Source organism: Camarhynchus parvulus, chromosome 2, assembly GCF_901933205.1.
Source record: "Camarhynchus parvulus chromosome 2, STF_HiC, whole genome shotgun sequence".
NCBI lineage: Eukaryota > Metazoa > Chordata > Aves > Passeriformes > Thraupidae > Camarhynchus > Camarhynchus parvulus.
Window position 1 is genome coordinate 62962574 of NC_044572.1, and position 23865 is coordinate 62986438.

The window sequence follows — 23865 nt, forward strand, 5'->3', positions numbered from 1 at the left end:
GGGAATACAAATGGTGTAACACTGGATGTCCCCACCTTCCTTCTTCTTCCCCCAGCTCTTATTGCTGAGAACAGTCCTGTGGTCTGGAATATCCCTTTGGCCAGTTATCCTGTCTGTGTCCCCTCTAGCTCCTTGTGCACCCTGGCCTGCTTGCTGGAAGAGCAGCATGAAAAACAGGGGCAAAAAATGCCTTGACACTGTGCAAACACTGCTCAGCAATGGCTAAAACATCCCAGTGTTATGAACCCTGCTTCCAGCACAAATCCAAACCATAGCCCTGTTCCAGCTACTATGAAGAAAATTAACTCCATCCCAATCAAAACCAGTTATTTAGGAATGGATTATTCATTGCAGAAACAGCCTATCCCTGTTTTTGTGCCATATTTAGGTAATTCATTAATTAAAAAGTGATTTTTATAGTTATAAGAGTATTTTGTACAACCCTGGTGGAAGCAGAAATATGCAACCAAAAAATAAGCTATAGTTAGTTGTTGGTGGTGGCAACACCAACAGCTCAAGAGCAAACCAAACAGAATTGCAGTTCTGAAGAGCTTGAAGCCAGAAGTGCTTCCTAAGGAAGCAGCAGTCAAGTAGCCACTACCTTGTGTTGGTCTCTAGCTCAGTTCTCTTTGTCCTTTTGTTTTATTTAGCTGCAGGAAAACAAATGAAGTTGCTATTATCCAAGTGTGTGACTTTTTTCCCTTTCTTTAGAAGAAATTTTTCTTTGGGAATAACTAGAAGGCTCCTAGGGCACCTCTGGGGGATGGACAGGGGGCTCATTTTGAAATAGAAAGTGATATTGAGCTCATGGGAAGTTGCCATTATTTGTCAGCAGTATTTGTACATTTAAAAATCATGGGAGCATCATGGGAAAAGTAGTGAAGAGATGAGAAGTAGCATCCTCAAGAGGAGCACAACAGGTAATCAGAAGGCCTTTCTTCTCTTTTCTCCTTTGCCAGGAATCCTCCATGCAAATAAACTTCTCAATGTCTTCACTTTTCTCTTTGTTTCTTACTGCAGAATTCTGCAAAACATTGTGTGCAATATTGTAGAGGTCTGCAAAGTATTGTGAACTTTAAATGCTTTATTGTGATGATAACTTAGAAATATCACTGTGGTGCAGACTGGTTTTTTTGCTCTTTTTTCTTCTGTTTGGAAAATCTGTAAGCTTCTAGTTGTGAGTTAAGATTTCAGCAAGGCACTTGAGCACGCATTTGAAATTAGGCATGTGCATTAGTCCTTTTCTGAATACACAAGAGTTGTTAATTAGGGCTTGTAGCAGGACTGATTGTCTGGAGTATGAATAGAATGTGCTTGAGGGGGGGTGAGCCCGGGTTTTTAAGACCATGCATATCCTGTTGGTAAAAACTAATAAATAAAAACCCTCTGGTTAGTCATGCACTGATCTGACCTCCCAGCTCTGAGTCCCACTCTCCCCTTGCTGTGGAGGACACTGAAGTAGGTTATGATCAATATGGTTAGTGCAGTAAGCAAATGTGATCATGCTAATGAGCAATTTCTTTATAATGATCAGGTTCTCCAGCCCTGCCCAGCAACATGGTATATTTTGGAAGCTCTCAGGATGATGAGGATGAAGAAGACGAGGAGGAGGAGACAGAGGACACAAAAACAGCCACAAACAATGCTTCATCATCATGCCAGTCAACCCCTAGGAAAGGAAAAACGCATAAACATGTACCAAATGGGCAAGGTAGGTCCTAAGTAGTGCTGTTCTCCTGCACCCCCCAGTAAAGAAATTTATGAGCTGAGTGTGCTCAGTCCTTGTCCTTCTGTGTCCTTCTGGGTCTGATTAAAAAAGTGGTAGAGTAAGATGCAGTTTTAGCATCTTGTGCTTTAACCTCTTTCTTCTGACAATCTGAACTCCGTCGCAGAACTACTGCATGGCTGGAATTACATACACACACATATACGCATATACTGGCATGGGGGTCAGTCTCTTATCCATGTAACAAGCAATAGGACCAGAGGAAATGGCCTCAAGTCACCAGGAAAGGTTTAAATTGGGCATTAAAAAGAATTTCTTCATTGAAAGGTTTGTCAGGTCTGCCCAGGGAAGTGGTTGAGCCACTGTCCCTGAAGGTATTTAGAAGTCATGTAGATGTGGCACTGAGGGACATGTTTCAGTGGTGGACTTGGCTATGCTAGGTTTATGGTTGGATTCAATGATCTTAAAGATCTTTTCCAACCTAAAAAAAATCCTGTGATTCTATGAGATGTATTTATATATGTACACACACACACATATAGACACAGTCACGCTCTCTGGCTTTTGTGAGACTAATGTTTAATTTAGAGTGACTTTATTTGATCAAAGTTAAATATAAGCATTCATAAGTGTTATCAAAACACAAGCCAGGGGCAACACTTAATTCCTCTCACGCACTATTGAGACCACACTTGCAGTAGGTTGATACGACATCCATATTGTTGATTGAAAAATTTTATGAAAGAAACATTTTCAATCAGTTATTTCTCTGCAAATCAGCAAAAGCTGCATTAATTGCACAGTAATTGTGCCACGGTGTCCTCATGCCATATCTTGAAAAATGGATCCATGTATATTGCAACATTGCCTACTGTATAATAGAAGATGTAAAGCTGTGCTGAAAATTTCTTGAGCCTGCTGAAATGCTCCCCTGCCAGCCTCCTGTGTGATGTGTTTTTTGCTCCAGCAGGAGCTCTTGTTTCATAACTGTGCTATCTCTGTCTGACATAGTTTCAAAATGCAGCCTATGCTCTCTGTTCCCTTCCTCACTATTAGTTTTCCATGAGAATCTTTCTTTCTGGTGACTGCCCCTTCAGCTCTTCTTCTTTTAGTAGGAGGACTGAGAGGAAGGTCTCTTCACAGTGCAGTTTTTCAGAGGTGACCTGTGCCTGCTCTGTTTGTTCTTTCATGCTACCTTGCTCCAAAGAAGAGATTAGTAAATCCCAATTACTTCACTGTGCTGATCCTCATCTCTGCCTTTCAAAAGGGAGTTTTCTATAAAGGGTGCCTTTGTTGCATATGCCAAAATTTTTTTCATGACTGCATCTGAATCTGTTTTTATTGCACACCCAAGCTCAAAAACTCACTTTTTGTGAATGATTTGTGGATAATTGCAAGGGGATGTTGTGCCTAATAGCATTTCAGCTGTCAGCTGTGACCAGGGGCTTTAATGCTTTACCAGCCATAGATCAAAACTTGGCATTTAGGATTGACTTCTAAGTAACCCCCCCAAAATAAGAGGCACAAAACTCTGCATATGGAAAATGAGGCTGCACGTAACAGAACTGCTCCCTTAGAGTTTTAAATGTGATATATCACTGGAAAAGGAGCTGATGGTGTTCTATGAGAATGTCCCAGATGGCAGCCACTTTGAAATTAGCTCAAAACCAGAGACACCTGAAATCTTAATTGGGGGTAAGTAAAGGCAAACATAATGAGCCATATAATGGCTTCATAATCTTTATCAATGTAGATCAGAGAGAGTGTAAATGAAGCTGCTGCTTTAATAGAGCTGCAAAAGACCTTTATAAAATACATAGGAGACAATGTGAGATGTTTTGACAAAGGTGAAGAAACAGGAATTCCCAGAGAAGGCAGCTGCTTCTCCTTCGTCACTGTAATTTCTTTTTCTCTTCTTCTCTCTTCTTTTTTTTTTTTAATTAAAATTTCCTTACCCAGGGGTATTCCCATTCTTCAGTGTCTGTTATGTTGGTTGACAGCCAATAGTATTTTTGTTTCATGTGAATGAAGTAGGTTCTGGTTCCTGTGTGTCTGTTTTAAATGAGACCACACACAACGGCAGACCAGGGACGGGTGCAGCAAATGAACTTAATCTAGCGTGAGAGTCTATTTTTAATGAATTAAAGTCTTTTGTTTTTAATATACAATGTCTACTCAAGCACTTTGGACCTGAAAATGCTAAGCATTTGCTATGACATACAACAACAAAAGTTCAGAGCTTGATTAATGTCATTAGACAGTGTCAAATGATTGCTTTCTGCTCAGTAGGGGCCAACAATTTTTCTGGGCGAAGTCATTTGTCAATATCCTCTTCTGACGCCATTATGGGGTATTATTAAGGTTGTACACCAAACTATTTGTTATAACTGAGCCTGTTGAGCCACCTTTTGGAGAGCTAACTCAATCTAGAGTGCCTGAGTGGGAATGGGAAGCACGTATAGCACGTGGCATAGCTTGCGGCACAAGATTAAATAATTGGCTCAACTGACTTGTTGCCTTCCAACCTTACTGCTTACACAGATAAATTTAAAGCCTCAGATTGTTACCTTTTCACCCTCCTTTCCTAGTGCTGCTGATGTGCCGCACACACATCCAGCTGTAAAAGAGCAAAGTGAAATGCTTGGCAGGAGAAGTGTTTATCCCCTGCATTCATGGGAGTGTGTAAAAGGGAGTGTGCAAGTCTTTCCAGGGAGATACTGGGTGTAAATTGCATCTCCCTGCTGCTCAGAGGAAATTCCAAGTTGTAGGTAAGAGAGTAGGCTTAGGTCTTTGTTCCTTTAAACCTAATTCTTTGAATTCCTTGCAACTAAATAAATTCTAGTTTGATTTCATTCTGTGGCACAATGGAAGGTTTTCTCTGCTGGCTCCTGAAGAAAAATGTTTGCAAGGGCCAGGTGTCTTGCTGGGCAGGCTGTGATAGAGAGCTGGAACGTGGAGCTGGGAAGTTGTTGGGTTATCAGTCCCATCTCAGGAGCAGAGGAGGATAGGCATTACTCTACTTGAAAGGGCTTGTGGGCTGGAAAAGTGCCTCAGGAGGAGCAGCATACGCAGATACAGCTGTATAGCAACTTAGATGTTGCATGCAGCAGGTTGCAGGTCCTCTAATAATGGTTGGCTAATTTTCTCAGGAAGAATGATTGGGGAATTGGATATCTCTCACACCATCACAGCAGCTCAGGGTCAGAGAGGAGTGCACATCTGGGCCAGCATATCTGGGAATGTCCTGTTGTCTCTGGATGCCAGAGACAGACAATTAAATTCTAATTTACTTTTAGGAAAACAGAATTAACCATCATTTTTTGTAACCAAACTTCTTCATGAAGGGCGGGTCTGGTGTCCTTAGTGGGAGTAAACCCGGCTTCAGTGTGCCAGCAAAACCTACAGGTTCAGAAATGGTTGCTGGATCATGCTGTGTTTTGTTAACATGATGAGATAAAAACTGCTCTGTATGCCTTTTGCCTGAAATGAGCAGGGGAAAAAATTGTAGAGATGCTTCTTTTTTTTTTTCCGCTTGTGGCTCAAATTTCAAAACAGAGTTGGCAGTAGTGCATAGTAAGGAAGCATTGCTAGAAACACTATACTCTGCTTCAGTGCTGTCCTACTTGCTTACCAGAAACACAGAACGTTTCACTTCTCAATTTGCAATGGATAATTTAGCAGAGTAATTTCCTTACATGTGTAGTAGTACAAAGATGATGCAGGAAAAGATCGTAGACAGCTTTTTTCTTATTTCAGGGTATAGTCCAATGCAGCATTTGTGTATCTCAGGCTTGAATGGCACATCTTTTACATGCATTACTGTTTGAGCATGCTATGAGAAAATTCTGATTTATGGTTGGAGTTCTTTATTTAGTTTTGGTTTTAACTAAATTTGGTATTTGTGGGTGGGTACATGAGACAGAGCCTTAGGCTTGTACATAAATTTTAGTTAAACTAATCCTGAAGAGGTAAACATTTAGAAGAAAAATATATTTTAAAGAATGAGAAAATTTCAGGCAGAGTGCTGCAATAGTTAATGGGTAGGCAATTATTTTGATGATTTACAGCCTTTTGTTGAAAGACCATGGAACCAGTAATTGTTGCAATAAACATTTTTGCACATTTAATTTTTCTGCAAAAATATGTAACACGAAAATTACCCGGTTTGCAGTAATTTGCATACTTAAATATGCAAATCAGGCACAACACATTTGGGGATTTGCGGATTTTCAGTAGCAAGATGTATGACCTGTGGAGAAGAATAGGGGAGCTGGAAGTTGGTCAAAAAAAAAAAAAATTGAATTGTTATCCTGGTGTGAGACTCATGATAACAGACAGACACTTCTTGTATGGACTTGCTGCTTAGTGAGTGACCCTTTTGATGTTGTTTGTGTCATAATGGTTAGGTGAGAGTAATGAATTTGTGCTGAGACGAGACACTTCGTATTGAATTTTTGCAAGCGGTGGTGCGGTGTCTCATACCAATAATGCTTCTCCTGGTGGCCCAATATATTCCTGTGCGTGCAGGGCTTGAGCTGTGTTGTTGATGGTGTCAAAAAACAAATTCAGTGTTACCCCTCTGCCATGGCTCTCCTGTTTGACTCCTGCTAGCATGCAGCTATGGAAATTTTCATGCGGTGTTGTCCACTGAGAAATTGAGTGGTGTTGCATTAGGGTTTGGGAAGTGCAGAAACAGCAATACCACATGTTTTCATATGATGTGTTGCTAGCCTTTTCTTCTGAAGTACACCTTTGCTCCTGACCCTGAGTAGGCAGAGTGTGTTAGGGGGCTCCAGAAGACAGCTTCTATCCCTGGAAATGATTTATGGAAGTCAGAACATATCCAACATTTAAGGAAAACAATTGGCAGTATTAAAATACTGTGTTTTGTGGAAGTGTAAGGTTGTTTTAGTTCCTCTGGGAGGGGAAAAGAATTATTGCCTGGGTCCTTTAACACAGTTTGAGAGCCACGTAAATGTTTTCACAGTGACTTAGAACTGAATTAAAGCCAGAGCAAGAATGTTTTTGTACAGTAACGGATACTCCATGCCAAAAAGTTGATTAATACTACATCTCTTCCCAAACATGATGTATGTAACAACATGAGGCTTGCACTGGAATAGCTGGCTCGGGTTCACAATATTGGCAAGGCTCCCTTTTCTCCTTCTAAAAACAAAACTTCTCCCTTTCACTTCTATCTCCCCTCTGTTTTCTGGATGGTTTTATGAGTGTGCAATCACTTGCTTTATGCAGTGCAAGCTCTGCAACATGCAGCACATCTGAATGTGTATGGTCCATGCCTTCATCTCCCAGCCACTGGCACACAGCAAAAGGGTTCTGTACTCTGCAGTCCATATTAAACCTCCCCAGTTATCTCAAGTATAAAGCATATCAGGTGCAGGAATAACCTCCAGGAGAGCTTGGGAAACAAAGCTTTGTCCACAGAGTCAATAGCTGACTGAACCCAATCCAGTAATTCTGCTGCCTCCACAGTGAAAGCCTGATTATTGTGCATATTATAAATTAGCTTCTGAATGGCTGGCTGGCTGGATCCTGTGAAGTGTTTGTGTGCAAATTAATTTGTAGGAATACTTCCGAAAATTGCTGAAAACACATTATGTTTATCGCCCACTACAGTGTCAATTCCTGTAGTAAATGCTTAGTTAATCTGTAGTAATTGAGCACATCTGTGGCTTTACTTGATCAAAAATTTTTTTAGACATTATTATAGCTGCACCTAATAGAGGCACAATTTGCACAGTTTGCATTGGTTTGTGTAGGGATTTTTTATCACAGTTTCAAATGAGATACCCAAAGTCCCAGTATGGGATCCTGGGTGAATATTGGTGCCCGGGGTCTAGTTCCCCTGATGCAGGGAGCACTGTGATGCATCTGTGGGGATCATGCCTGCCATAAGGTTTTGCTCTGCTGCCATAAATTATATCAGTGGTTTTAAAACCCCCAGTGCTTGTGAGTTTTGAATGTAGTGGTTCAGTTTCTTTGCATTTGATCATCCGTGCTAACCAAAAGACCCACAAGTATTTCACTGTGGGACTCTTATTGTTTCAGTTTAATAATAATAATAGCTTTGGAGGACGCAGCATTTTGAGAATAAGATTCAAATGGATACAAGCATAATGATACCCATTTATTCTATCTGGAGTGTCTGAACACTAATAATTTACTTACACTCTTAATTACTTGTTAGTAGTTCTTCTTACCTTTAACTAAAAGCTGTTCTGGAAATACAGAATAAGGTAGCTTTATATAAAATACATATATAAAATATAAAATATATATAAAATAATCGTAATTCAAGACTACACATCATTTCTGCTTCAGGAATGCAAGTTTCACCACTAGTGTAGGTTGGACTTGGTTTTTTGTCTTTCTCTCTTTTAGTGAAATTATTGCTTCAAGGGTGAAACCTTTATTGACTGCTCTTTAGCAAGGAACTAAAGGGAATGGGAACAGAACATTGGATATTGGCATGTCAGACTTATTTCTAACATGGGAGATTTTCCTGGAACACACCTCTCAGGGGTTCATAAAGCACAGCATACACCTTTCCTGATTTTCTGAGTGCATCAGAAATATTTAGGAGTTGGCAGACATGAAGGAGAGCGCCATTTGCTGCATTAGAAGGCGCAAAGGAATTAGTAATAATTTCACTGTTTGATCAAATTTGGTCTCAGTAATAGTTATTGCAGAGGTTTTGGGGGTTACTCTTTTCTCTCCTTTGAGAAGTGGGTGTTGCTGGCTTATTATCAGTTACACTTCAGCAACAAGATTTTTTTGAGGGGGGTTAGTCTTTTTTTAGTGATACATTTTTTCTCTTGGCTGTCATACTAGCTGTTGGGACCAGAGTTTAATTATGTATTGTACTAAATAAATTTATAGTGTAAGTACCTTGCTTCAATATTTTTAGTGAGGTGGGAGGAAAATCATAGTCTCGGGGATTTTTTCCACCCCATAATGCCTGGCTTGCAATAGCATTTTGTAATTAATCAAGTTAGCATTTAGGTAGTTGCTCACATGATGTGCATGTTTGTGAATGATGCGTGTGTTTGTGAATTTTTCAGAACTTACTACTGCGGAAAGGTTTTGTAGCTGAATATAAAGTAGCTGGATATAACAGCAATATAGGTGTTGCAAAAAACAAATACTGATTTTTGTAAAAACTGATACATCTACTGTTTAACTGTATAGCTGGATATAACAGCAATATAGGTGTTGCAAAAAACAAATACTGATTTTTGTAAAAACTGATACATCTACTGTTTAACTGGAAGACAGTGTGGCAAAAACTCTTTTGCATCTACATCTCCCTTTGTTGTGTTTTCAGACACTAGCTTTTTAAGCTTTTCCTGTGAGATTGAACATTTTTTCCTCCTGTATTTCTCTTCCCCCTTTCAAGAATCTTACAAATTAAGACAAAAGATAATTACTCAGAGGGTAAAACTGGCAGGGTTCCCACGACACTTAAATTTAATGAGCTGTTGCATATAAAATATACCTTGTCTCATGTTTGCTTCTTTTTTTTGTGAACCCAAGAAGTGCACAATTTGGCTTTTTGGCTGTGTTTTCTGTTTTAGTAATCTTAGATTTTTAAAGTGGCAACTGATTACAGTAAATTAATCTCTCTGACTGGAATGTTTCTTTAGGAGCAGATCAGTATATACGATTTGTTCCCTTCAAAGGAAGGTATCACTCTAAATGATAAAATACATATTAACAAAGCTGCCATTGGTTGTTTGTGCTATGTCTTATTAAAAATAAATAGTCATGCTTTGTGCATCTGTAGTGCCTTCCATCTGATGTGAGAATTCCTTCCAAAGGAGGATGAATGTATTGTCATGACCTTCCCGAGAGGGGTTGGCAATTATTATCAGTTCCATCACTGGAAATGAGACACAAAGGGTTACGTGATTTTTGCAGAAATCACTGAGAAATCCTTGGCTGGCTGGGGCAGCACCAGTTGCTCCTGAGCTCAGGAGTGACAGAACCATGGAGAAATTTATGGTGACTCCACTGCTGACAGCTTTTCTCTCATTCTTACTCCATTTATGCAAGCGGGAAGGAAGAGAGGAGGAAAAGCAATTGCAGATTTTTCTTTTTTAAATAATCTACTTCAACACTTATCTGACTGAATATGATAAGGGAACTGAAAATATGATAAGTGACCTGAAAATTAAATTTGTCAATAGTTTGCTGGGGTTCTGGCTGCGGGAAGCCGGATAGCTGCTTGGGAAGGTTTGGAGGTAGGGTGGGCTCAAAAGCAGCTTAGCTGCCCCTCTTCTGTCCAGCAGGATTGTGGTTTTTATTACTATTCTTACTGCTGGTCTTATTGTTAATACTCTACATCTGTAGAGATAGCTAAACTTTACAACTTAGATAAGGTGTGTGTTGTAGGAATATCACCTTTAGTGACAAAAGAAGGCTTTCATTTCACAAGAAAACAGTAACTTTGTGCATTTAGTTACTATTCCCAAACAGATGGTGTATGTTGTGTGTAATAAATAAAATGTTCACATAGTTGTGCTATTAAGTATTTATGAAGTTTCTTATTTGCATCCTTTCCTAAACCGTGTCAAAGAAAGACAGGGTTAGAAATCAAGAATAAGAGGCATGAGGGCATTTGCCATTTTGGATGTTGGGTCACAAGTCTTGGGGACCTCTGTCAAGTGCTGCACTGAAGAGGGTGCATCACTGAGATGAATTTAGTGCATTTTTGATTAACAAATAGAGAAATGTGATGTGATTTTTTTGTTTGTTTTAGCTTCAGCTTTCCATGTTCCCTGACAACAGAAGAGCAGTGACTCTTCTTAAATAAATTCAGCAGAGAGACGGAACAAAACTTGTTTCTATACATTCACGTAATATTTATTGTACAAAAAAAGGGGGTCTGTTCCACACTTTCTTATCCCTTCATTATAAGGTTATGGAGCTCAGCATAGGTCCCAGTGTTACGTCATGTCACGTGTTCCAAAATGGTTTTAGTATTTTCCTTTCTTTGCAGAAGTACCTTTTTCTATTTGCAGCTTGTCTGCTATAGGCAAACTGCTGTCAGTTTGATTCAGCAGTTCGGGTACTGATGAAAACAAAACATGCTTTTTCATGGAACGTCTCCTTTCTTCTACATTGGTATAAAAATAAGCCTTTTTTTCTGTTTAGGTTATGTTTAGAATTCCCTCACTGCAAGAGCAAAAAAATATAATTAAAACTGTCATAAGTAAAAATCAAACTCATAATTCTAAATCTAGGTCAGTCAAAACAGTAATATACCTTGTATGTTTTAATTTGGATATTCAAGATAATGTGTGCTAACAAGCAGAGGAAATACTGCAGTAAATCTGTTCATCTAAAGAAACATGCAAAATAGTGCTATTTCTATATTGATTTAACTTTAGATATACAAAGGCATTCACTAAATATCCAACACTGTGAGCACAGAAAATTGTGATGTTTTGAATGAAGTGTTTGGTCTTGCATACTTTTTCTTTTCTTTTTTTTCCCCATTAATAACCTGATTTTCTCTCTTCTCAGTTTTCAATGGGTCCAGCAAATCATCGAAGGAGAAAGAACCTGCTCAGAAACACAAAAGCAAAGAGGCCACCCCAGGGAAGGAGAGGAACAGCGAACATAAGGCTGAGAGTCGAAAAGACCAGGCTGCTGCTAATCACCACGCTACTACAAACACTGGCTCCTCTACGAAAGGGCTCACGGCTAACAACCACCATACTCTTCACAGATCGGCTCAGGACTTAAGGAAACAGGTAATAAGTTGTTCTCTGCTGTGGACACATGGGAAAAAAAGGCTTTTAAGGTTCTCAGCTCCTTTTTTCACTGCTTGGTGTAGATCAAATGTGGCAATCCTTAAAAGCATCCTCTGGAGCAGCAGGGAGTTAATTCCCAGTGATTTAAAAAAAAAAGGAAAAAGAAAAATTGATACATGGGAAGTCCATATAAAGCGTGCTTTACAACCCTTTTTATTATCTGGTATGTTGATATGAAAGCGTAAAGTTCACATTGCTGCTTATGGCCAGTGCTTTCTGACTGGCACTCTGTGCTGACACTGCCAAGGCTGGCAGCACATGGAAGAAGCAGCTGATCTGTGTGGCTTATCTCACTGGTGCTGTGGAGAACCTGACATTACACTCAGGTGTCTTGGTTTGCACATGGGCAGCACAAACCTCAGAGCCTGGGAAAAAAGTTTTGTCTGACGTATAAACAAGATGTTCCAAAATACTGCCTCCTTCACAATGAAGGTACCTGCTGCGAGATGTTTTTAGAGTTCCATGTTACATGGTTGAAAGTTAGCAAAAAAATTCAGCAGATTTGTTCCAACCTAACTTGAATTCAGGTGTGAAAGTTTAGCAGCAGACCAGTCTTCCAGTGCTTGTGACTGTCCTTATTCAGGCTGGGGCTGGGTTAGCAGAGTACCTGCACCAGGGTAGTGAAGTACAGAAAGCTTGCTGCACTTCAGCCTTTTGGGGGTTTGAGGGGGGAGCAGGGGATGTTGATTGGGTTGCTGGTGGATGGGTTTTTTTTGTTGGTTTGTTTGGGGTTTTTTTGTGGGTTTTTGCTTTATTTTTAGTTTTGTTGTTGTTGTTGTGTTTTTTGTTTGGTTTGTTCTGGTTTTTTCTTTTCTTTTGGTGGGTTGGTTGTTTTGCAGTGATGAATTTTCAGTGGACTGATCAGAGACAGTCTTTACTTGCTGACACCTAAAGATTTTTCTTCTAAGTAGGCTGACCTGGTCTTCAGTGGAGCTGGAATTGCCATCTTGTAGAGGATTGTCAAGGCCTTTAAATTGCACCTCTGAGTAGCAGGCTTGGAAATTAAAAATGGCAAAAAGAAAAGTAGTGATGCTCTTGCTGAAGAAATCTTTAATGCTGTGTGTTTCAGTGGTGGTTTAAGTTCACCTGAAATGCCTCCACCGAATTTTTATTACCTTCTAAATCAGATTTGAGATCTGAAGGCTATTCACAGTGTGTATGTACCTCTCTAAAACTTCAATTCTTTATTCCACCATGGCAAGTTGCCCTTATCTAAGCATCAGTGTGAATGTCTGCCTTCTTTTGCATCCTTTTGAATTTCTTTTTTGTGATTACCAGTATCTTATGGTCCTTGCTGTGACATGCTCTATCATGAGCTCATGGTTTTGAACAAGTTCCCAAAACGTAAGAATGCAGTTCTTAATTCTTTTAACCTACTGGAACACTTATGTGAAATGCTTTAAAACTGTATTGTCAGAGATTGGTTGGCTAAAACTTTTGTGAAAGTCAGCTGCTGCCACTTCTGCCAAGTGGTTTTGCTTTGTAGAGTATTAACTGTTTTTGATTGTGTGACACACAATGGAGAAAAATTTAAAGCGATGCCGTACAAGCAGCAGTCACACCACATGGACACATCAGCAAGGGTGGTCCCCAGGCTTCAGAAAATAAGGGAGATTTAAGTCAAGATGATGTGGGTTTTCTTTTTTTTTTTTTCCCCTAGGAAATGATTAGACACCTAAATTTTTTCTGCAACCAACAGTAGCATAAGTACTTTCTTACAAATTTTAATGAAAATATGACTCTAGCTAATTAAAGGTGGATTATTTGTTTTGCCTGACAGAAAGCCTTAGTTTTGTACACAACCCTAGACTTACCAGTTATGGAACATTGCTAAATTTCTCTCTGTTGTCCTGAGTCTTTGACTTTTTCAGTATTTTCCAAAAGGAGATTTTTCTCCCAGGGTGCCAGCCACATGTTCTTCCTTCTTCCACTATATTTTTGCTCCTTGATCACTGCATTTGCATGGTTTATTTTTGTGTGTTTTTGTTTTGTCAAGTCTTACAGAAAGTAAAGGTAGAACACTAGAAATTGCCAGAGATTTTCTTTTTTTCCCCTCTCATTTTCTGTTTTGATGTCTTCTTCTGGTGTGCCCTTGCACTTGTCACAGGTTCCTTGTCTCTTTTGCTTTCTCCTTTGCCATCTTTCAAAGTCTTCCTACTTTAAAGGGTTGTGAGGAAAGGAAATGTAGTTCAATGGGGCCCTCTCTTGGCCTAATATGGTAATTTACCTCTGCACAACTCATAAGCACAGAACGATTTTTATGAATGAATTCAAGATCAGTTGCATAACTTGGATTTGTTTGGTACCAAAACTGTTCTCGGTGTTGCTAATGTTGCTCTTATCACTGTGGTTGCTGTCTAGCAGGTTGCTTATTTTTTGTGTATGGTTTTGGAGGCTGAATCCTAAGTGCTATGCAGAGGTGTGTACATAGACCAGTTCAAATATAACAAAGCAACTGCTGCAAGACAGTGCTGGTCCCATTTTGGTTTTTTTTTTTTTTTTTTTTTCATAAAGACAAGAAAAATTTGAAATCTATCATACCATGTTTTACTGCGGGGCAAGTGTTCAGTGAAGAAGAGAATAGAGTGGTCTGAAGATGTCTGCAAAGCTAGGAACATAGCTGGAAAGCAAAGATGAGATTATTCATATCCTTACTTTCACCTTTTGGCTCAAGACTTTGGATCATGTACAGCTAATATCAGTCACTTTATTCTTACTAGGTGACACACCTAGTTGATGAATGAAAGGCTGTGGATGTTGTCCCCTGGACTTCAGTAAAGCTTTTGACACCACCTCCCAGACAATTCTCCTGGAGAAACAGGCTGGTCAAGGCTTGGGCGGGTGCACTCTTTGCTAGGTTAAAAACTGTCTGGATGGCTGGGCCCAGAGAGTGCTGGTGAATGGAGTTAGACGCCATTGGCAGCTGGTCACCCGTGGTGTTCCCCAGGGCTGAGTGCTGGGGCCAGTCCTGTTTAACATCTTCATCCATGACCTGGGCAAGGGGATTGAGGATACCTCAGTCACTTCACACACAACACCAGCAGGAGCATTTATCTGCTGAGGGTAGAAAGGCTCTGCAGAGGGACCTAGAGAGGCAGGAAAGCTGCCCAGCAGAAAAAGACTAGTTGCCAGTGGCTTAACAACAGCCAGCAGTGCCCAGGTGGCCAAAAAGCCAACAAGAGCATCGTGGCCTGTACCAGCCAGGATGATACCTGTGTGTGTATAGAGTGGCCAGCCGGAGCAGGGCAGTGATTGTCCCCCTGTACTCAGCACTGGTGAGGCCACACCTTGAGTGCTGTGTTCAGTTTTGGTTCCCTCACCACAGTGAAGACATTGAGGGGCTGGAGTGTGTCCAGAGAATGGAAATGGAGCTGGGGAAGGGTCTGGAGCACCAGCCTGCTGAGGAACAGCTGAGGGAGCTGGGGCTGTTGAACCTGGAGAAAATGGGGTTCAGGTGTCACTTTATCGTGTTCTACAACTGCCTGAAAGGAGGCTGTAGCTAGGTGGGATCAGCCTCTTCCTCTTGATGACAAGAAATAGGACCAGAGAAAATGGCCTCAAGTTGCACCAGGGTAGCTGTAGACTGGGTATTAGGATAATTTTCTTTGCTGAAAATGGGAGGCCAGGTGTTAGAACAGCCTGTCCAGGCAAGTGATTGAGTCACCATCCCTGGAGGTATTTAAGGGACTTGGTGTGGCACTTATGGACATGATTTAGTGGTGGATTTGGCAGTGCTGGGTTAATGTATGGACTCCATGATAAGTTTGAATACAAATTCAAAATACTGTGCCTACCCTCTAAGATTGGAGGTTCTGTTTTAAAGCTGATCGTGCTCATGACATGTTTTGCTTTGAATAGAAGCTGTGAGGGTATTTGCCTTTTTCCATGAGCACTTTACTGTGTCCTGTTCTCATCCCCTGTGTCACAATCCCTTGCTGCAGGAATGCCCCAGGTGGCCCTTCAGACTTCTGGTCACAACTTCCTCAGAAAAAATCATCAGCAGGCTGGAATGACAAGATGCCTCCATGCAGCCTGACTGCTCACACTGAGGTTTTGTCTTGATTATACCTGACAGCACAGTAATACAGCTATAGCCTCCTGAAACCTGAAAACCTCTTGTAGAGGAGATTCCACAATGTCCATTGACAGCTTCTTCCAGCATTTTCCTTTTCTACTAATGAGCAAGTTTTCCTAGTTGTGCCTCAGATCATTGTAGACATTTAATGAGATTTTTTTCCTCCTGCTTTTCCCAGGGAACATAGAGCATTTACTGTCTTTTCAGAGGAGCTCCTTCTGCATCAGAAGACTGTTACAGAGTTGTCCCATAGTGATCTCTTTCAGAGTAAGACCAGCTCTCGGCTTCTCAGCAACAATCTTATTTTCCAAATACTTGAGCACTTTGTGTTCTTTTAGACTTGCTCCTCTATCTAAATTTTTCCCCACAGTGTGGCCCCACTGCTGGGTCCAGCTCTCTTTAGGAAAAGCCTGTGCTCCTACCCTTTGCTTTCAACATCCTTAATAATAGGTCTCAGAAAGTGATCTGTGTGCTTTGTATTGCCATTGCATTTTGCAGCTCACTGCAGTCCCCAAATGTTATTCTTCCCCTACATGTATATGATTTGTGCCTCCTAAATATAGCACTTCCTCTTACTGTAGAAATGTTCTGAAATAGGTTCTTCAAGATTTTGATCTTGTCCTGTGAGTGATTACAGCCTCTTCCTTCCAGGTGTGTTTCACTATTTTGCAATAATGAAAATACTTGGTAGAACCAAGGCAAAAACAAGTCCCTGCAAAAAGACACGTGAAGGGCCCTCCTAGGACAACAGTAAACTGTTAGCAGTGAAAACTTTTCTTGAGGATGACTTTATTTAGTGCCTCATGATGTCACTTTAGAGTAATTATGTCTGGGATGTGTCTCAGGAGTTTGATGGAATGTTCCAAGGGACAGTGACGGAAATCGTGCTGCATAAAGAGATGCTTCTTTACCTCAGCCAGGTGTCTGTTGGAAGATGATTAAATCTGATAGATTTGCTATTTTGGAAAAAAAATGGGTAGATTTTGTTGTTTTGTTTTTAACATTAATTTGTAATCATTTGTGTGTTTGCAGATTACCTGTTTGATGATTTGTTCCAAAATTATTTTAAGATTGGAAATTAGGTAGACTCTCTGTCTAGCCCAGCTTATTTCCAGGAGCCATGCCCTATGTCATTCATGTATCTTCCACCTTACTGGAGTTGCCATCCTAGCCTGAAATGGATTATGTTCTGTACCTGATAAATATTCAGTCAGCGGCACCTCTGGTGAAGGTTAATGCAAAAGAAGCAGGAACACTTTAGTCAGGCTATTTGTTTTCCTTCCTTGTGTGGTGCTTTATCTCCTCCATTGTTTGTTATCTTGTATTTTTAAGGCATTTATATATTGTTTTCTGTTTTAGTTTCCTGCTAACTGAAGTTTCTTTAGCTCCTTGGCCTTTCTGATTTTAATATGTGTTTTTTCTTTTTCTATATAGTTGCCCTTAGTCACATAATTGTGTTACCACTTTCTACTGTGATAATTTTCTAATTTTCCAGTTGTTAGAGAACTTTGTGAACAGCCATAATGGCCTGTGCTTTTTACCTTTCCTCTAAGTGGGAATTGCTTTGGTTTAGATTTTTTTTCAGGTGGATTTTTCTTTTCTTTTATTTCTGGGGGCTTTTTGTTCTTTTCTTTTTTAAAGTCTGTTGTCCTTTCTCTACTGTTGTCACATCTTAGAAATGAAAACCCATTTCACGATCACTGTGATCATCCAGATCATATGATCACCCAGATTACCTTCCCCTTCCAGTTCTCAATCAATTCTTCTTTATTAGTCTAGGTAAAATCTGTAATCATTGTTCCTAGCTATTTATAAATCCAGGGATGTTCAATGCTTGTTGTGACTGCTGCAGGCAAGAGGCAGTGTCTCAGCAGCTCTCTGCCCATGTTTGTTCTGCAGCATGAAAAAGTTCTGTAAAAGTTCAGTCTGGGCCTGCATTTCAAATACAGAGCACTGCTTAAATTTTCAAGGGAAATGGGTAAATGCATTTCTGTTTGCAAGTGTATACTTTCCAGATGATACCTCATACATCTTTGAAAAGCTCAAGGTAAAACCTCATGTCATCAGTTAACTGGATTTTCCTTAAGTGTTTCTGCCTCTCAAGCACAGGAAAGACAAGAATATGGATGGTTTTTAAAAGATCATTACTCCTGCTCCAGTTTCTGCAGTACAGAGGAGGAAATATGCATGAACACACTCACAGACACACGTGTATGTGTGTGTATGCAGAATCTTCAGGTTCCAGTTCCCCTTCCACAAATCACTGCATGCAAGACCATAGCACAGTATTTTCAGCCTCTACTTGATCCCTATTTGATATTATCCTTATTATATAAGTGAGTGCAGTTCTTGCATTTATTTGAGGGAAGCTGCCATGCTTGCTGATTTGGCAAGGATTTCAAAATCCCACAGGAGAAAGTATTACAACTCTGCAGGAAGTGGTTTCACACACCTGAGTGCTGATAAGGGGTGATTGTACCGTATGCTTTCACTTTGAGTACTTTTATCAATGCTTCTGGGTTTTGGGTGTGTTTTCTGTGCTCACAGTCATTTAAGGAGGCAAGGAATCAATGTTTAAAGTTGTGTAAATGCTGAAATTTTCGGTTTTTTAGTAGTAGAGTTTAGCTTTGGCAGTGCTGAGCTGTCTCAATTCCCTTTGTAGATGGGGATTGCTTTTGGTCCTTAAGACATCTTGTAGTTAAAATACAAATTCTAGTCTCATAACTAGATTTAAATGTCTAACAGAAAGCAGCAGAGTCCAGCAATTCTAAGCTCCATTGCCACAATATGATTTAATAGAATATGTGTCAGCAACATTGCCCAGATACCAAACTTAAAAAAAATTACATTGGACTACTGTATACAATTTTTTTTATTTCAAATTATCAACTTCAGCAACAACATACTGCCCAAGATTTAATATGTATGACAGACTGGATCCTTCATGGCCATGCTGATCGGTTGGGTGCATAATGTGTTCCACATCTCTTTTTATATGTATGCATGGATAGAAGGTAAATTGATTTGAATCTCGATGTGTTTTTTGCAAAAGTGTAGATGCCAGTTAGAGCAGATAATATATGCTGCCTATTTTGTCTGCTGAGAAGTAGTGAAATGTATGTGCATGTAAAGGAAGTTTGGTGGGAGAGAGAGAGGTTGTCTTGAGGGCCAGAAAAAGAGGTAATGAAGGTACTGGTTTGTAAATCAGACTATCTGTGGTTCCTAATCCCATAACAGCTTTCTGGTAGACAAGGACAGGGGTAGTGCAAACAAGGCACCTCCTAATGTCAGAGGCTTTGTACCCTGTGAAAGCAAGACTGGGGGCTTTCTGGTAAATTTAAAAAAAACCCAACAATTTTTAAATTTTATTATTATAAATGCCTAGTCCCCTCTCCTGCCTGTGTGCAAACCAGTATGTGAAGCTTGTATGATGGGGCCAGGAGTCAGGACTGCAGAAAATGGTCGTCCAGATAATGGGAGATGGGCTGAGTGGTCACATTATTAATTTACTTTTATGTTTTGTGTTTCCTTCTTCTGCTCCTCCTACAACACTTCTGGCAATTCAGGTTTCTAAAGTCAACGGGGTCACTCGAATGTCATCTCCGAGTGCAAATGCAGCCAGTGCCAAAAAGATGAGAGAAGTCAGACCTTCACCGTCCAAAACTGTGAAGTACACTGCAACAGTGACAAAGGGAACTGTCACATACACCAAAGCCAAGAAAGAACTGGTCAAGGAAACCAAACTAAATCACCACAAACCCAGTTCACCTGTCAACCACACAATCTCAGGGAAAATAGAAAGTAGCAATGCAAAAACCCGCAAACAGGTGCTATCCCTTGGAGCATCCAAGTCTAACAATACCGCTGTTAATGGTGTAAAAGTCAATGGCAAGTTGAACCAAAAGACATGCACTAAGGAGGTGGGGAGACAGTTAAGGGAGGGGCTGCGCAACTCGAAGAGGAGGCTGGAAGAGACGAATCACATGGACAAAATACAGTCGCCCACCAAGAGAATGAAAGGGGCTGTCAACTTGGCAGAAGCTGCCAGCAAAAAGGCAGCAGTAGAAAAGCCTTTGCTCAATGGACACCTTAGAAAGGAAGTGCCAGAGAAGAGTTTGGAAAGAAATAGGCCGAAAAGAGCCACTGCTGGAAAGAGTACGCCAGGGAAACAAGCACATGGCAAAACTGAAAATGCCTCCTGTGAAAATCGTTCTACCTCTCAAGCGGAGTCCTTGCACAAGCCACAAGACTCAATGGGAAAGCACGAAAAGGGCAGTAGTAAGTCTGGGTGGGGGATGCTGGGGGAGATTCCCATCCTTAGGCCCTCCACCAAGGAATTTCATGACCCACTGATATACATTGAGTCAGTCCGAGCTCAGGTAGAGAAGTATGGGATGTGCAGGGTGATTCCTCCTCCAGACTGGAGACCTGAGTGCAAGCTAAACGATGAAATGCGGTTTGTGACACAGATTCAGCACATACACAAGCTAGGCAGGCGCTGGGGACCCAACGTGCAGCGGCTGGCCTGTATCAAGAAGCACCTCAAATCTCAGGGCATTACCATGGATGAACTCCCACTCATAGGTAAGGGCTGTGATTCCTTGGCCTTTTGCTGCTGCTTCTAAGTGTCCGTGTAGACTTTATGCTCTGTTTGTCTTTATGCTTAACCGTACCCCTGCTCAGGTAACTCTGCAGAGCTCTGAAACTCTCTCTTTTTCCATTGGCCAGGCACGATGCAGGTAGGTTGTCAGAGAGCTTCCAGGGTGACTTCATATTGCCATTTTCCAGGGGAAAAAGAAATCGCTCTGTGGGACTTTGGTCTTCAGATTTCAGAATCTTCTTCTTTCTCTGCTCTTTATTTATGTGCGTTGTATGACTATGTATATTGATAGCCTTGTTTTAAAAGTTATTTCAGAATATTTTTTGGACCTTTCCAAAGATGTTTTCCTAACAGGTTGTAATGCTGCCAGGCTTTAATGCATTTTTCTCCCCGCCTCTTCCTTTAAAAACATTTAACCAAAGGTGAAAGAAAATATCTCAGAACTGACTTGTGTTTGGGTACTCAGACACTTAAAATCACAAATTCGCAGTGACCTGCTGACATTTAACAACCATTAAGTGTCAAGAATAGGCAGTAAAATGTAGTTGATTGCAAAATGGAGGTTTCATTATTTCTCCCAGCAGGTGTCTGCCAGGGCTAATGCCTGAGTGAGAATCACTTATTTAACAGAATTCTTGGTTTATGGTCTGCTGTCAGATATGGCACGTGACAAAAATGTGACAATAGTTTGTTAAAACATGACAACAGCAGCATACAAATGAACTATTGGATGAGCTACCTCCATCTCTACTGCCTTTGCAGGCACCACATAGTAAGAAACCCATGTTTTTAATTTTTGTAAGTTCTTTCCTTTGTTTTTGAGGTGTTTTGAGTCACAAGCTCACACAACCTTCATGTTGCAACTCAAGGCTAGAGTTTTGCTTTTGAGGCATTATCCGACCCAAGGCAGCTTTTGGCGCTGGTTGGATTAAAGGAGACGCTTTTCTGTTTAAACGATTCACAACACTTCCTTCCCCCGCCTCCTCCTTCTTAAACTTTGTTTTATATCACATATGGTAAGTGAGGGAAAATGCATAAAAGCACACAAAATGATTGCAGACTTTATGGTGAGCCAATGCAGGGCACAGCAGAGAAATAACAAAGTTTCAAGAAGGAGGAATGATAGTTTAGCACTATATTGCAGTAGCCGTGCAAAAACATTCAAGGAAATCTGAAAATTAAAATCACTCAAGCAGCAATAAATGAACATTTTGTATGCCTAATGTATGCAATGGTTGTATGCTAATGGAAAAGAATAATGAATTACATTTACATTGGCAAGAGAGAGAAGAAAATGTGCAAGACAGCTCGATTAACGCTCCTGGAACAATGTTAACTTTTTAATGAAATACCTTAACTCGGCATTAAGATGGCATTACTGTTAATTATTTGTATTATTTAAGCACCTAAGAGCCTAATGAATAGTCAAGGATTCTATTCTGCTGGGTGCCATATAACCAGAGCAAACAGTGGTCTCTTACAAATTTGCATCCTATGTATCCTTTCTGCAGTTAATTTCCTACCTATTTTGTGTTTAAAATCAAAAACAAAATGGAGAAAATAAGCTGGAGATCATCAGTGCACAAAGAGGAAAAATCTGTTGGTTTTGTCAGGAAACATATAAAATAACCTGTGGTGATAAATGCACGCTTATTTAAGTAGACATGCATAGATAGCCCTTCTCTCCAGGCCAAATCACATTTCCATTGAAGTAAGTGGGACTTTTGCCAATGGCTTGTGTAGTGCCAGCTTTTGGTATTAAATGCATACCTGAAGATTTAAAATTTTCTTTTTTAAAATGAGCTTGCTCACTAAGCAATTTAAAAGTATTCCTAACTTAGGGAAATTAAGGCAATTAGAAAAAAAAAAAGTTAAACACTGCTACTGCACAATGTGCCAGATCTCCTATTTAAGTCATTTTGCTATAGGTGCTTTTAAAGAACTCCTTTTTTGTCATTTTTCCTTTTTTTTTTTTTTTTTTATTCTTTCAAGGAAAGTTTAAACAGCAAGCTTAGGTCAATCCTGGAAAACATCAGTCTGAGATATAAATGCTTCCAAAACTTATGACTGTGTGAAATGGAATTATAATTGAGAGCATTTTGCAAACCTTAGCTGTAGGCTCTGGTTGAATGAAGTGCTACTCGAGCTCTAATATTGCAGAGTGATTATGAGTGATCATTCCATGATGCAGGAGAAAATTGAATTTTCAACAGTGCTGAAACTAGGACCTTAAACTGAGTGTGTGCTGGAGAAAACATATAGTGGTAAATTTGGGCCACACTTCTTTCCAAGTTTGGGAGTATGTTACCCAACTTTATGTAGATTGCTGAATCTGTTGGCATGGAAAGCCATATCTTGAGTTCCGCCTTCAGCTTATTTGTGGCTTGCATGTAGAAACCACTGACCAAAAAAGTAACAGAAGCCATCTTGAAAGTTATGTTTATATTATGTTATGTATGGAAGATTAAAGAGGAAAGAAAGAAAACTTTTCAAACTCATTTTGTTTTTTCTTCCCATGGTATTTACTTTTTCTCAGCTTCAAGACTTGCTTAAAACCTCCCCCACCCTATTCCCAAATGTACTAAATAGGATAAATTTGCTACCTCGTGGTCCTGCCTCCACCCTTAGATTCTACTCAAAGCCTTATGCTTGGTTTTGTCTGCAGCCAGACACCTTTGCCTTGTGCTGTGTGGGCAGTAGAAATGCAGCACAGGGTAGTTTGAAAAAAGCAATATGGCAAGATGATATGAGTTAAGATGATGTAACTGTGCATCCTACTGTAAATATTTACAATAATATTGCTTCTTGCCCTTCTCTGTTGCAGTAGCATTTCTGAGTGCTCTGGAGTGGCTATGGCATGATGATTCTTTACTTTTCTCAAAGGCAGAGGGGAGACAGTGTGGCGGCAGAGATGTTGATGGTGGTTTTGTATTAATTCTCTTTTTCCCTTGAACAGCACCCTGTTGAATTGTAGGTGGTCTTTGGGCTGTCTCTTCACTCTTTCCACTGATGATTTATTTCTGTGCTTTCAGAGTATTTATGATGTTTCTTTTATTGTTCCTCATCCATTTGGCTGCTTTTTATGCTGAAGTTTGTGGTTTTTTTTTTTTTTGACTGGAGTGTGAAACGTGCTAGTCATCTTAAAACATACATAACCAGAATGGAGTAAAAAATATGGATGGCCTCAGACTGGAAGAATAATGTGTCTGGAACTTTTTATGCAGTTGCAGGCTCCAACTCCAAACAACCCCTTGCCTCCCTTTGTGTTTTATATGGATTTTATTACCTGTAGTGAAATTAGTAATGTGCTCCTTTTGAATACTAACTTCATTCAAGGTGTTGTGCAGATATTAGATAATTGTTATTTCACCTCCAGAAAGGATAGGTATTTGTCTTTCTGATGGTCAGTACCCCAGCTTGACACTGGTTTTGTTTATTCCTGGTATGAACCAGATGTGGGACTGGTGGTGGGTGAGGGTGTGTGGGCTTTTACAGAGATGGGCAGCCCTCATCTGCCCAGCCACTGGGTAATGACCAGGGCACAGATGCATGTCAAGGAGATATCTTGAGGTGCTCTGAGAAAAGAAGAGCATGAAACTCAAGGAGGAGAGCAAACAGAATCACAGGG

General features: G+C 40.2%; 1 protein-coding gene across 2 annotated transcripts in view; it reads left to right on the forward strand.

Annotated features, from left to right (window-relative positions):
- The window catches only part of JARID2 (jumonji and AT-rich interaction domain containing 2), a 213508-nt gene that overhangs the window by 166039 nt on the left and 23604 nt on the right, over positions 1 to 23865 (forward strand). For both annotated transcript variants that reach the window (XM_030966482.1, XM_030966488.1), the window contains 3 exons: positions 1535 to 1711; positions 11273 to 11502; positions 19204 to 20221. In XM_030966482.1, the coding sequence (XP_030822342.1) occupies positions 1535 to 1711; positions 11273 to 11502; positions 19204 to 20221 (1425 nt within the window). The remainder of the gene's footprint in view (positions 1 to 1534; positions 1712 to 11272; positions 11503 to 19203; positions 20222 to 23865) is intronic.